This window comes from Miscanthus floridulus, chromosome 5 (assembly GCF_019320115.1).
Source record: "Miscanthus floridulus cultivar M001 chromosome 5, ASM1932011v1, whole genome shotgun sequence".
In the NCBI taxonomy this organism is placed as follows: domain Eukaryota; kingdom Viridiplantae; phylum Streptophyta; class Magnoliopsida; order Poales; family Poaceae; genus Miscanthus; species Miscanthus floridulus.
Genome location: NC_089584.1, coordinates 29,676,792 through 29,690,066, shown reverse-complemented (window position 1 = coordinate 29,690,066; position 13,275 = coordinate 29,676,792). Strand labels below are relative to the sequence as shown.

The window sequence follows — 13,275 nt, the reverse complement described above, 5'->3', positions numbered from 1 at the left end:
TACTTCCATTTTGAAATTTGAATTTGGGGTGCATTTGAGTATTTGAATCATTTCAAAATTACTCCAAATTTTATATATAAACTTGAAAAACTTTGAATATCAAAGTTGATCCTTATAAAATAATCTTCAACTTTGCTTTTTGGCTCAACCCCAAATTCCACATGGATTTTGAATTAGTCAAAAGGGGCAAAAAAGACTTTTATAATTTGAATTTGAATTCAAATTTGATCTGTCTTCATTTTACTTTAACTTTGATTTTTGACCAGTAACATGTCCCATTAGGGTTATTTAAGTCAAATGACACATGGCCTCACATGATCACATGAAATTTGACCCTTGTGGTCATGATCTTTATTTAGGGTTTTGAAACACATCACATGAAATAACAACATTATGCAATAAGGCTTATTTGGTGAATGCATTCAAAATTTTCTACTTTATGAATGCTTTGCAATGCTCATGATGACATGGCAAGTTTTAGTGTTAGGTCAAAACACCAGAGGTGTTACACACATGCTAGTAAGCAAAAGCACAAAGCCACCTAAGCTCACTAGCAATGCTCAATAACAAGGCAACCAATGCCAAATTAGAGAGCGCAAATACTTAGCTACACAAACTAAGCAATGTGACTAACAAGGTTATACAAACCAAATTAGCCATGCAAGGGAGCCACTTCTATGCTACACAAGCAAGAATGTAACTAGTTGTCAGTGTTTCGGACCGGGGGGTCCTCAACCAACCAGTGAATTTGTTCTGCGTGTTCCCAATCCCGGATGATGATGCAAAGAGACACAAGGTTTATATTGGTTTAGGCAATCGGTGCCCTACGTCCAGTCTGAGAGATTGATCTTGTATTCCTTGCACCAGGGTGCTCGTAGTAGGGGGTTACAAGCTAAGGGAGAGAGGGAGCTAGTCCCAGGTCTCGGCAAGGTGTCGTGCGGGCCGTCTAAGACATTGCTCTCAGGTGGCCGAGATGTGTGCATGTGTGTGTTACAAGGCGTTCTTTCCCCCCCCCCCTTCTCTCTAAGTGGCCCAAGTCCTCTCCTTTTATAGCCCGAAGGGAGGACAAGGACGGTACATAAGCTAACTATACAGTGTCGTGTGAACAGAGGCGCCGTGTCTAGGCCCTGTAGCCTGTTCCTATGGTGGCGTGGTTGTCAGAGTGGTCTGTCCTCGGAGCACTGGGGCGGCGTGGTCGTCCCATTCGATCCTGTGCGTCGTGGGAGCCCCAGGACTGCCTCAGAGTGGGTGCGGCGGTGATCGTGCAAGCCACTGTGGACGGACTATGCGCGAGACTAAGACTTGGTTGGTGCCGAGGTTGCACCGCAGTGGAGGGGTCTCGGCAGGCACGAACCCCAAGATAGCCGAGACCTTGGTGTACAGTGCCGAGGCCTCAAGTGGGTGGCTGATCGTGGGCACAGCGTTAGGACATAGTGGCCGGTAATTCCTACCATACCCTGTCCCAGCCGGTATGGTGCTGATCGTGGACACAGTGTTAGGACACAGTGGCCGGTAATCCCCGCCGTGCCCTGTCCTAGCCGGTATGGCGCTGATGCGACCTCGGGTCCCATTGGCCATTCTGTGGCGTTGAGCCATCGTCCGGCTGAGATTGCGGGAGTGATTGAAGCATTAATGAGACATGACATGCTATCTGGAGGGTCGATCGAGGCGGGGGGCAACGGGCTGCGGACGAGCTAGGCTCGAGCGACATGGAGAATGAGGCCTCACGTGAGACGGAGATCGGATTCCTTGTCGAGGCATGCCATGAGAGGTCTCGCGTGATACGGAGAATGCACCCCCTACCGAGGCCTTCCATGGCGAGCCTTGCGCGAGGCGGAATTCACGTCAGGGTGCTGAGACCTCCTGCGCGAGGCTCGAGGCAAGGCGAGGGGCCTGGTGGGCTTGGTCGTTGCAGGTGAGGGGCCCATGGCTTACCTTCTAGCTTTATTTTTTGATGGGACTTAAGTGACCCCTTTGATTGTTCGCTCGGGGTACCTCGTTCTAAGGTACCCGACACTAGTGAGCTACAAGCTTAACTAAATACAAGAGCAACTACACAAGCATAATGTATATGAAAGTAATTATAAGCTTGTATAACAAGGATGCAAACCAATGGGAAGAACAAGGTTGACACGGTGATTTTTCTCCTGAGGTTCACGTGCTTGCCAACACGCTAGTCCCTATTGTGTCGACCGCTCACTTGGTGGTTCGGCGACTAATTGGCATCACCCGCCAAGCCCGCACATCGGGCACCACAAGAACCTACCCCAAAAGTGAGGGTAGCTCAATGACACGCTTTACTAAAGTTGCTCTTCGTGGCACCCGCGGGGCGAGCATAATGCCCCTCACAAAGCTCTTCTCTGGAGCACCGCACAAGCTTCTTGCTGGCTTCAACGGAGACCACCACCAAGCCATCTAGGAGGTGGCAACCTCCAAGAGTAACAAGCACCACCAGCTTGCAACTCGATCACTTAGTGCCACACGATGCAATCATACTAGAATCGCTCTCTCACACAATCGGATGATCACTATCAAGCATATGTGAGATGGAGGGCTCCCAAGCACTACTACATAATCCACCAAGGCTCTAGTGTGCTTCGCTATAGGCCCAAGGCCGAGACCCCTTCTATTTATAGCCCCACGGGCTAAAATAGCCGTTACCCCTTCATTGGGCGTTTTTCGGGTTGACCGGACATGTCGATCATATCGACCAGACACAGGACCCTAGCGTCCGATTAACAGATGCTCACCATGTGTCACCTTTGTTCAACCTCAGTCACTTGATCTCAATGGTCAAGTGATGACTGGATGCAGCTGCTCAAACTGACTAGACGCAACAACCCCAGCATTCGGTCATTTCCAGTAAGGTACCAGTCGCGATTGGACATGTCCGGTCGGTCATGATCGGATGCAGCGTCAGCGTCCAATCCTTCTCCAACTTTTTTGTGTCACCTACGTCACCGTATGTCAGCCAAACCAGACGCACCATGTCAGCACTGACCGACGCCTGCACGCTCTCGGCCGCCACTGACCAGACGTAGGACCCTAGCGTCCGGTCACCATGTGACCAGCGTTCAGTCCACTCTGTGAGACCCTATCTTCTCTGAATAGGGCACCGGTGGCACTGTCGGACTGTCCACATGGTATGACCATCTATCCTAAACCCGGTCATCAACTTCTCTATACACCTATGACCGGTGAAATGAAATGCCCTAGGTTATACCTTTGCCTTATGCATTCCATTCCATCTCCTCCAATGTTGATGCAACACATGCACCAACACGGTCAATAATGATATGATCCACTTCATATCATCATGTGATCATATTGGTTCATCGATCTTGACTTCACTTGCTTTTCACCATTGCCTTCGTCCATCGGCGCTAAGTCTTGCTTAAGCTTCACCGCCACGCGGTCCATCGCTCCAAAGCCTCCGACTTGCCCTTCACGCTTGCAACCGGTTCATCAAGCCAAGTCTTGTCATGATCTTCTCCACCTTGATCACATGACTCAGTGTCATGTCTCATTTGCAATGAGCTCCTTCATTATCACATGTGTGAGCTTTGCAACATCTCTAAGCCATTTTTACTTTCATGGCATATGTTGCTCACACACATGTACCTGTGGACTAATCACCTGTGTATCTCATATGAACACAATTAGTCCACCTAGGTTGTCACTCAATTACCAAAACCACACAAGGACCTTTCAGAAGCGGGGGAGGGGGATCCGATGGCTCTGAGGGAAGGAGTTGTGCCGTAGTCATGCTAGCCTATTTAGGCGTGCCATGCCTGGGCCGGCACTGCGGGCTGACTTAGCAGCCTAGGCATGGCACTATGGCTGGGCCGGGCCAAGCACGGGCACGATGCTAGCCGGACCAGGCCATGCCTGGGCCGTGCTTTTCTATGTCGTGCCTAGGTCAGCCCATCGTGTTAGTGCCAAATGACCAACTATATACAATATTCTATAGTGATGCCGCTTATTATTTATGGGGCCCAAAGATTTTTTTGAGCACCACTCCACGCCGTGGAGGGCCTGAGATACGGAGTTGTCAGGAGTTTCTCTCTAGATGTTTTAATGCCTTGTTTAGTTCCTCCTCGTAAAGTTTACTCCCTATCCTATCGAATGTTTAGACATATATATGGAGTATTAAATATAGACTAAAAATAACTAATTACACATTTTACGACTAATTTGTGAGATGAATCTTTTAAGCCTAATTAGTCTATGATTTGACAATGTGGTGCTACAGTAACACATGCACTAATGTCGGATTACTTAGGCTTAATAAATTCATCTCGCGGATTACCGATGGACTCTGAAATTTTTTTTATTAGTATCAAACACCCCCATACAACATCCCACGTGACACCCGATTTAACATTCAAACTTTACATCTAGATTTAAACCAGACCTAACTCAACCACTTGATTTGTAAACCCACCTTCACACACCCATAACAATCTCACACAACAACACTGCCCAAAACATCCATCTGTTCAAAGATCGATCAAATGGGGCTAGGCCCGATTACAATTCATGGTAGAGCCTTGTGTGCACAGGATTCTGGCTGCGGTCTTGGCTCGACCGGCACACGGTGAGACGCGCCTATGGGGATGCCTTCCGCATCGCCGACGCCTACCGTTGGATGACCTCTAGGTGCTCATCTCCAGGACCCGGAGCTCCTCCCTCTTCTCCCACCGTGACCAGCACCAGGTGCTCAAGGGCAGGGGCCCTCTTCAGGAAGGAGAGCAGCTATAGCTCAAACCTTGTCCCTCTGAAATTCACCAGCTTGATGAAGCTGAGGCTGTCAAGCACAAATTTGTCGTTGATCTCGTGTTCGGAGTTGTCGACAACCTCGCCGGCCAGTGCTGCTGCTGCGTCGGCGTCGCTTGCATCTGTAACGTGGCCGAGGAACTGTAGATTTCAGAAAGTAATTAACTTGCTGTGAGTGTGAGCTGATTCAGAAATATCTCCTTGCAAATTGCATGGACGTTGAATCGTGGATATTGGAGGATGAGCTGAGGCAGAGAGCTTTACGCGGACAAACAAGCGGTCTAGGAGTGGAAGCTTGTTCTCCTGAAAGAAACTGGTGAAGACCTCGAGGTCGTCATCATAATCATCTTTGGAGGCTATCAGCAGTTGCAGCTCCTATATGTTCGTCGTATTGAACCACAACATCAAATTGCAGATGTCGCAGGAAAGCGTCCAAATTGGGGCATGCTCGATGTCGCTCACCAAGGAGTCATAGTAGTGTTAGATTGATCTCCCAACCAATAAGCCCAATGGTCTATTGGGCCTTGGTCACGCGCCCTGATCGGGGGCGCCCAACCCTACATGGTTGGTGGGCCCCCATCGCACTGCACTATATAAAGAGAGGGGGCGGTGGCTCGAGGTACGAGGTTCGCCATGAGCCACAAACCCCACCGATAAACCCTAGACCGATCTAAGAGGGTGCGCAGCCAGCGACGGGAAGCTTCGCTGACTTTGCCGTCGTCACTGCTACGCCATCCGTCTGCACTGCATCGACATCCATGCAACCTCTATTCCACCCATCGCTGCCCGTGTGCTGCCTCCATCACCGAAGCTGAGATGGCCAGCTCAACCACGACTCCCTCCGAGGGCTCAGGTTCAACACCAGCACCCTTACCCTATCTCCCTCTTGGTGTAGTGTTCTAGGTTTAGATATGCATGTGCTATTACGGATCCAAGTGTCATCCACCTAGATCTACCCTAGTCAATCCACAGAAAATAACAATGGTACCGGAGCCTTTCTAGCGGTAGATCTGGATCGAGGAAAGAAAGAAATCGAACCCTAACCCTCAATCGGGTATGGGAAAAGTGTGAACAGATTGAGACATGGTCTCAACATCGAACCCTAACCCTAAATTAGATCGGGTACGGGAAAAGTGGACACAGTTTCAACAAAAAAAAGAAACCCTAACCCTAGCAGTTAGTCAGCCTAGGGTGTAGATCTCAGTTTTTCAAATCAAAAGCAACGAAAAATGAATGAAAAGAAAAGTGAATTCAAACTCAATTCAAATTAAATAGAAGCAAACCCTAACCCTAAAAAGGAAGCCTACCTGGGCTTTTACCCACCACCGGCGGCATCGCCACCGCGTGGAAAGGAGACCGCAGCGTCGCTCCCGAATGGCGCGTGGGACAGAGCGGAGATCCACACTGCACCTCACCAAGCGGTCACGTCAAAAGGGCACCACCATGCGGCCCCTCGACGGCGGCGTGCTCAGCCTCAGGTGAGCACGCACGCCGGCGAGAGGGCGCTGGACAGAGCCACTCTTCTTCTCCCTCAGCCACTGAGGACGGCTGCTGCTGCGGGTCTCTCCAAGCTACGCTGTGCAATGAGAGAGAAGGGGAGGGAGAGAATGAACCTAGGGTTTCTGGAGGGGTGTGGCTGGGGCGAGTTTTATCTGGCCGAAAAGCAAGAAGAACCGTCGATCGGAGATCAACGGCCACCAGCGCATCAGGCCACATTCATCCTAGGCGGGGAAAGGAACTCACGGCCTAGGCCCAGGTTGTGGCCTGGGCGCGGAGGAGGCGTCGTGCGCGTCCGCGTGAGGCGGCCGTGGGCTCTACTGGGCCGTGGGAAATCAGCTGGGCCAGGAGCGCTGGCGTGCGCGCGCGAAGCAGGCCATGGGCCGCTTTTCGCTGGGCCGCCGCTGAACAGAGCGAAAAAATTCAATTTTATTTTCCAGAAGCAAATTTTGATGCATATTCGAATGATTTGAACTAAGTTTTGATGTTAATTTCTGTACAAAATTTATCCAATGATATTTTTGTTCAGTAAATAGTAAAGTTGCTTCTGGAAAATATTATCATGAGAATTTTATTCAAAGTTTCCGCTGTGTATTTAAAGATGTAATTTTCATTATTAAATTCAAACCAACGGGAGAATTTAATTTTAAAAAGGGATATGTTTTAAATTGATTATAATATTGTTGTTATTCTGACCAACGTTGATTAATAGCAATATTATAATATTGATGTTATTATGGTTTTTGTTATGCATTATTTCTATTTCTGCCTAACGGTGATGTAGATTTAATGTATATAAAATAATTGTATGTTTTAATTTTGACTAACATTAAACTAAGGCATGCAATTATTGTTGTTATTATTTGTGTTCTCACACTATTTGAATTGTGTTTTCAGGAGGATACAACTTGATGAGTTGTATCAAAGAGATCCCCACTCTAAAAGGTGATAACTATATTGAGTGGAAGAAAAAGATAGACCTGGCTTTCATCCTCGCTGAGGTGGACTGGGTTGTCACCACACCGTGCCCTAGAGAACCTGTGGCACTGGTGAGGGAGACAGATGAGACTGATGCTGCATGGCAGAACAGAGAGCGGGATTTTGCTCCCGTAAAGATGTCCTATAACCTTGAGCATAGGAAATGGGTCACTGCCAACAAGAAGTGTTTGGCAGTGATAAAGAACACGATTGAGCCTGCTATTGTGGGCTCAATTTCAGACTATGACACGGTCACAGAGTACTTAGAAAGAATAAAGAGTTAGTTCACTGGCTCTTCAAAGACATATGCAACCCAGCTAATCAAGCAGCTGGTAACAGAAAGGTACTCTGGTGGCGGCAGTGGCATTAGAGAGCACATACTAAGAATGAGCAATCTGGCATCTAAGCTCAAACCAATTGATTTGGCACTCAAGGATGAGTTTCTTATTCATTTGATTTTTGCTTCTTTGCCCAAAGAATTTGACACCTTTGCTGTTAATTACAACATACAGCCTAAAAATGGGATTTAGAAAAGCTCATAGTCATGTGTGTGCAGGAGGAGGAAAGAATAAAAGTTTCATAAGGTGGTACTATCAACTACCTAAAAGATAAGAAAAAGAACTATAATAACAGTTCTTCCTCCAAGTTATTTGGAAAGGGTCCCATGCAACAGTCTCAGAACAAGCAATTCCCAATGGATAAAGATCAGTGTCTCTACTATAAGAAGACGGGACATTATAAGAAGAATTGTCCTGATTTCCTAAAGATGATAATGAAAAATAAAGGTGAGAACATTATTACGTTCATAAATGAATCCTTATATGTAAAGTTTTCAAAATCTACTTGGTGGATTGATTTAGGTGCAACTATTCATGTTGCTAATTCATTATAGGGATTCCGTTCGATGAGAACTTTGCAAAGAAGTGAAAGTTTCATTAAAGTCGCAAATGGAGTACAAGCAGATGTTGAGGCCGTTGGTGATCTTCCGCTAGAGCTTGCTGATGGCTTCATACTTTTTCTTAGAGATGTTCTTTATGTACCTTCTTTGCAAAGAAACTTGATTAGTGTATCAAAGTTGGACCATGATGGTTATGATTGCCATTTTGGAAATGGCAAATGTCAGATATTGTTTAATAATAAATGTGTTGGTCTTGCCTTTCGACAAGACGAGCTTTATTTGTTATCACTTCTTGAAAATGTGAATTCCGTATGTGATGTGAATGAGAATGTATCCTCATCGAACAATGCAAACAGAAAATAAAAGAGAGCTCACGATGCGTTGTCGAAATTATGGCACTGTCATTTAGGCCATATTTCGAGGGGGAGAATAGAAAGACTAGTTAAGAATGATATTCTTCCTCCATTAGAGCTCTCAGATTTAGAACAATGTAGAGATTGCATAAAAGGAAAGCATGTAAAGAAAATTAAGAAAGATGCCAAATGAAGCGTAGGAATTCTATAGATTATTCACATAGACATATGTGGTCCTTTTCCTGTGAAAAGTATGGATGGTTATGATTCATTCATAACATTCACAGATGATTACTCTCAGTTTGGCTACATTTATCCAATTAAAGAAAGAACAGAAGCGTTGGATAAATTCAAAATATTTAAAGCAGAAGTTAAAAATCAGCATGATTTAAAGATTAAGATAGTCAGGTCTGACCATGGGGGAGAGTACTACAGTCGGCATACCCCATATGGACAAGTTCCTGGACCTTTTGCAAGGTTCTTACAGGAGAATGGTATAGTCGCCCAATATTCAACACCGGGCGAACCTCAGCAGAATAGAGTAGCTGAAAGGCATAACCATACCCTGATGGATATGGTGCGTAGTATGAAGTTACTCCACTTTACCGATGAGTCTGTGGATGGAGGCGTTAAAAACCGCCATTCATATTCTAAATAGAGTACCAAGTAAGTCGGTGCCCAAAATACCGTATGAGTTGTGGATAGGAAGAGTACCCTCACTTAACCACTTGCGTGTGTGGGGGAGCCCAGCTGAGGCTAAAGTTTTTAACCCAAACATTGGGAAGCTAGATCCCAAAATAGTGAGTTGTCATTTCATTGGCTACCCAGAAAAGTCAAAAGGTTTTCGTTTCTACTGTCCTAACAGACATACAAAGTTTGTGGAAACGAGACACGCTGTCTTCCTAGAGGATGAAATGATTAGGGGGCGCACGGTAGCTTGAGAAATTGACCTTGAAGAGAAGCGGATGTATGCACCCACTTCGATCATTCATGAGCCATTTTTCTCACTATCTGCTGTTACTGCACCGATAGTACAAGACAATATGGTGCCAGCACCTGTTATTATCCCGCCTGTGGCAACAATGAATGATGATGAGGAACCTGTTCCTCAGGATCCTATAGAAACTATTGCCACACATGAGGGGGAGCAACAACAGCCTCAAACAGAAAATGTGCCAAATGAGGAGGCCCCTAGAAGGTCTCAAAAAGTTAGAAAATCAGCTATTCCTGCTGATTATGAAGTGTACAACACTAAAGAATTTCAAATGGAGGATGATCCCACCTCATTTGAAGAAGCCATGAAAAGTGATCATTCATCAAAGTGGCTTGAGGCCATGGAAGATGAGATGAGATCAATGAATGCAAATAAAGTTTGGGATTTGGAGATAATTCTTAAAGGAGCCAAAACAGTAGGATGTAAATGGGTCTATAAAACAAAACTTGACTCTCAAGGGAATATAGAGAGATATAAAGCTCGACTTGTGGCAAAAGGCTTTACACAAAGAGAAGGGATTGATTACAATGAAACCTTTTCTCCAGTCTCATGTAAGGATTCCTTCAGAATCATAATGGCATTAGTGGCATATTACGATTTGAAATTATATCAGATGGATGTAAAGACGGCATTTCTCAATGGAGACTTAGAGGAAAATGTTTACATGGCACAACCGAAAGGTTTTGTCATGGAAGGAAAAGAACGTTTGGGATGCCGCCTAAAGAAATCCATTTATGGATTAAAACAAGCTTCAAGACAGTGGTACTTGAAGTTTGATCAGATAATAAAGAATTTTGGGTTTAAAGATAATGTTGAGGACAATTGTGTCTACGCAAAGTTTAAGAATGGGAAGTTTATCTTCCTTGTCCTGTATATGGATGATATCTTACTTGCTAGTAGTGATGTCAGTCTACTACTGGAAACAAAGAAGTTTTTGTCCTTAAAATTTAATATGAAAGATCTTGGTGAAGCTTCGTTCGTTCTAGGGATCGAGATTCACCAAGATAGAAGTAAAGGGGTATTAGGACTGTCACAAAAGACATACATAGAAAAAGTCTTAAAGAAATTCAGTATGCACAAATGTAGTCCCTCACCTGCTCCTATAGTCAAGGGCGATAGATATGGGGATTTTCAATGCCCCAAGAACCAATATGAGATCGATCAAATGAAAGTAGTTCTATATGCTTCAGCTGTCGGAAGCTTGCAATATGCTCAAGTGTGTACGCGCCCTGACTTGGCATTTGTTACCGGGTTACTTGGTAGATTCTAGAGCAATCCTAGAATAGAACACTGGAAATTGGTAAAGAAAGTCTTGCGTTATTTGCAAGGAACGAAAGGCCTCATGATGACGTATAGAAGATCTGATTCACTCCATATAGTGAGATATTCAGATTCTGATTATGTGGAAGATAATAGAAAATCCATGTCTGGATATGTGTTCACTCTCATAGGGGGAGCTATTTCATGGAAAAGCTCAAAGCAAATCGTCACTACATCGTCCACAATATATGCCGAGTTTATAGCGTGTTATGAGGCAACGGGGCAGGTGAACTGGTTAAAGAAGTTCATACCCAGTTTGAAGGTGGTTGACGACATCAATAGACCACTGAAGTTATACTGTGATAATAATCCAGCAGTACAGTATGCTCACAACAATAGGTCAAGTGGTGCTGCCAAACATATTGACATAAAGTATTATGTTATGAAGGATAAAGTCCAGGATCAAATGATAAGTCTTGAGCATATAAGTACCGAAAAGATGCTCATGGATCCGCTTACAAAAGGCTTACCACCCAACGTGTTCAGAGAACATGTAGCTGGCATAGGTTTAAGGGAAAGCCTATGATTCCTAGACTATAAAGGACCCAAAAGTTAAAGTAACTATTTCAGATCAGAGACGTGCATTGTAGCTGTTAAATCTATCGGCGATTGACCGTGACGATGAAACATGCTCTATGCATCATCTGTGAAGAAATGAGTAAGGATAAAAGGATTGATGTTTAAAGTTTAAAGATGAAAGTAATAGTGAGATCAAGGAGGAGAATGTTAGATTGATCTCCCAACCAATAAGCCCAATGGCCTATTGGACCTTGGTCATGCGCCCTGATCGGGGGTGCCCAACCCTACATGGTTGGTGGGCCCCCGTCGCACTGCGCTATATAAAGAGGTGGGGGGTCGATGGCTCGAGGTACGAGGTTCGCCGTGAGCCGCAAACCCTACCGACAAACCCTAGACCAATCTAAGAGGGCGCGCAGCCAGCGATGGGAAGCTCCGCTGACTTCGCCGTCGTCACTGCTATGCCATTCATCTGCACTGCATCGACGTCCGTGCAACCTCTACTCCACCTGTCGCTGCCCGTGTGCTGCCTCCATCACTAAAGCTGAGATGGCCAGCTTAACCGCGACTCCCTCTGAGGGCTCAGGTTCAACATCAGCACCCTTACCCTATCTCCCTCTCGGTGTAGTGTTCTAGGTTTAGATATGCATGTGCTATTACGGATCCAAGTGTCATCCGCCTAGATCTATCCTAATCGATCCACAGATAATAACAAGTAGGTCTCGTCAGAATCGTGGGCGAAGCCTATTTGAGAAAGGTACACGTCCCGCAGAGCCGGCATGTCGTCGTCGAAGTCGAAGACGACGTCGTTGGCGTCCTCCCAGAAGAACTCGTCGCTGTGGAAGGCGATCGACTCGAGCGCGGGCGCGGTGACCTGGACCTGCTTCACAGCTATGCATCCAACAATCTCCAGGACCCGCAGCGTCTCGCTAGCGATCCTAATCGATTCGCACTCTCTCTAGGACCCAGAGCTGCTCAGCCTGAGGTGCTCCAGCACCCGGCAGCTGGACACGACGTCACGAACCGCCTCGCCTGCGAAGTCGACATGGTTGAGGGAGAGCGAGCGGAGACCAGCGAGCCCGGCCGGAGCGGCACCGAGGCTGAACCATGGGCGGATACAGAGGGTATTCCCCGTATTCCCATGAATACCCAACTATTTAAGCACACTTCTATGTATATACGTGTATATACTTGTATATGTATATGTATAATGCCATATTTTGTAGTATTTTCACTCATTGAAGCCCAAAACAGTAAAAAAACAGCCTCTCAAATTGGCTCATATTTTGTAGTATTTTCACTCATTGCAGTTAAAAATAATTGATTTTTTTATTGACGTGGAAGTAGGAATAGCCAAGTTTGAAATCCTGGCTCCGCCGCTGGGCCGAACCCGACGAGCGCGAGGCGCGCCAGCGAGTTCCGGGCCACGAACAGGTCGCTAGGCAGCTCCACGAACTCCGCGCTTCCGTCGTCGGCGTTCGGAACCTGGCCCCTGTATGTCTGTGTCGGTGTCAGTGTCAGGTACACCTCGACCTCCCTAGCGCCCCTCGCCACGGCGGACGCGATCCAGCCGACCACATCGCGCCCGAACACGCCGTCGCTCGACCCTGGCGGCAACATGAGCGCCACGCGGAACACGTCGAGTGGCGCGCCGTGTTCGGCGTGGACCTTAAGGCAGCGACGCATCGTGGCCTCCGCGGCCCGGGCAGGCAGCTGGCCGCGGGCTAAGTCTCGGTCGGTGAAGTCGAGGACCCGGGAGGAGGCGAGCGCGCGGAGCCACTGCGGCGCCCACCGCCGGGAGAGGGCGCTCGTTCGGACGGCGTGCTTGAACGGGAGCAAGCGGAGGATGGAGTGGAGGAGGTCGTCGGGGAGGCTGCTCAGCCTGTCCTCCTCTTCCATGGATCCGCGCTTGCTCGGGTGGTGCGTTCGCATTTCCGTGTCAG

The 13,275-nt window shown here is 46.8% G+C and overlaps 1 protein-coding gene across 1 annotated transcript; it reads right to left on the bottom strand.

Moving 5' to 3' along the window:
* Positions 1–4,755: 4,755 nt before the first annotated feature.
* On the bottom strand, positions 4,756–13,264 carry LOC136454473 (MEIOTIC F-BOX protein MOF-like). Its single transcript, XM_066454888.1, has 4 exons — positions 12,723–13,264; positions 12,036–12,270; positions 5,041–5,151; positions 4,756–4,917 (listed from the first exon to the last, which is right to left on the bottom strand). Exons 1-4 carry the CDS (start codon positions 13,262–13,264, stop codon positions 4,756–4,758), a joined length of 1,050 nt encoding a protein of 349 aa, XP_066310985.1.
* Positions 13,265–13,275: the final 11 nt, after the last annotated feature.

Coding starts and splice junctions, on each gene's coding strand:
- LOC136454473 (XM_066454888.1), bottom strand. CDS start 13,264: ATGCGAACGCACCACCCGAGCAAGCGCGGATCCATGGAAGAGGAGGAC. Junction 5,152..12,035: donor AGACCTACTTGTTATTATCT/GTGGATCGATTA, acceptor ACGAACATATAG/GAGCTGCAACTGCTGATAGC. Junction 4,918..5,040: donor TAGACCGCTTGTTTGTCCGC/GTAAAGCTCTCT, acceptor TGAAATCTACAG/TTCCTCGGCCACGTTACAGA.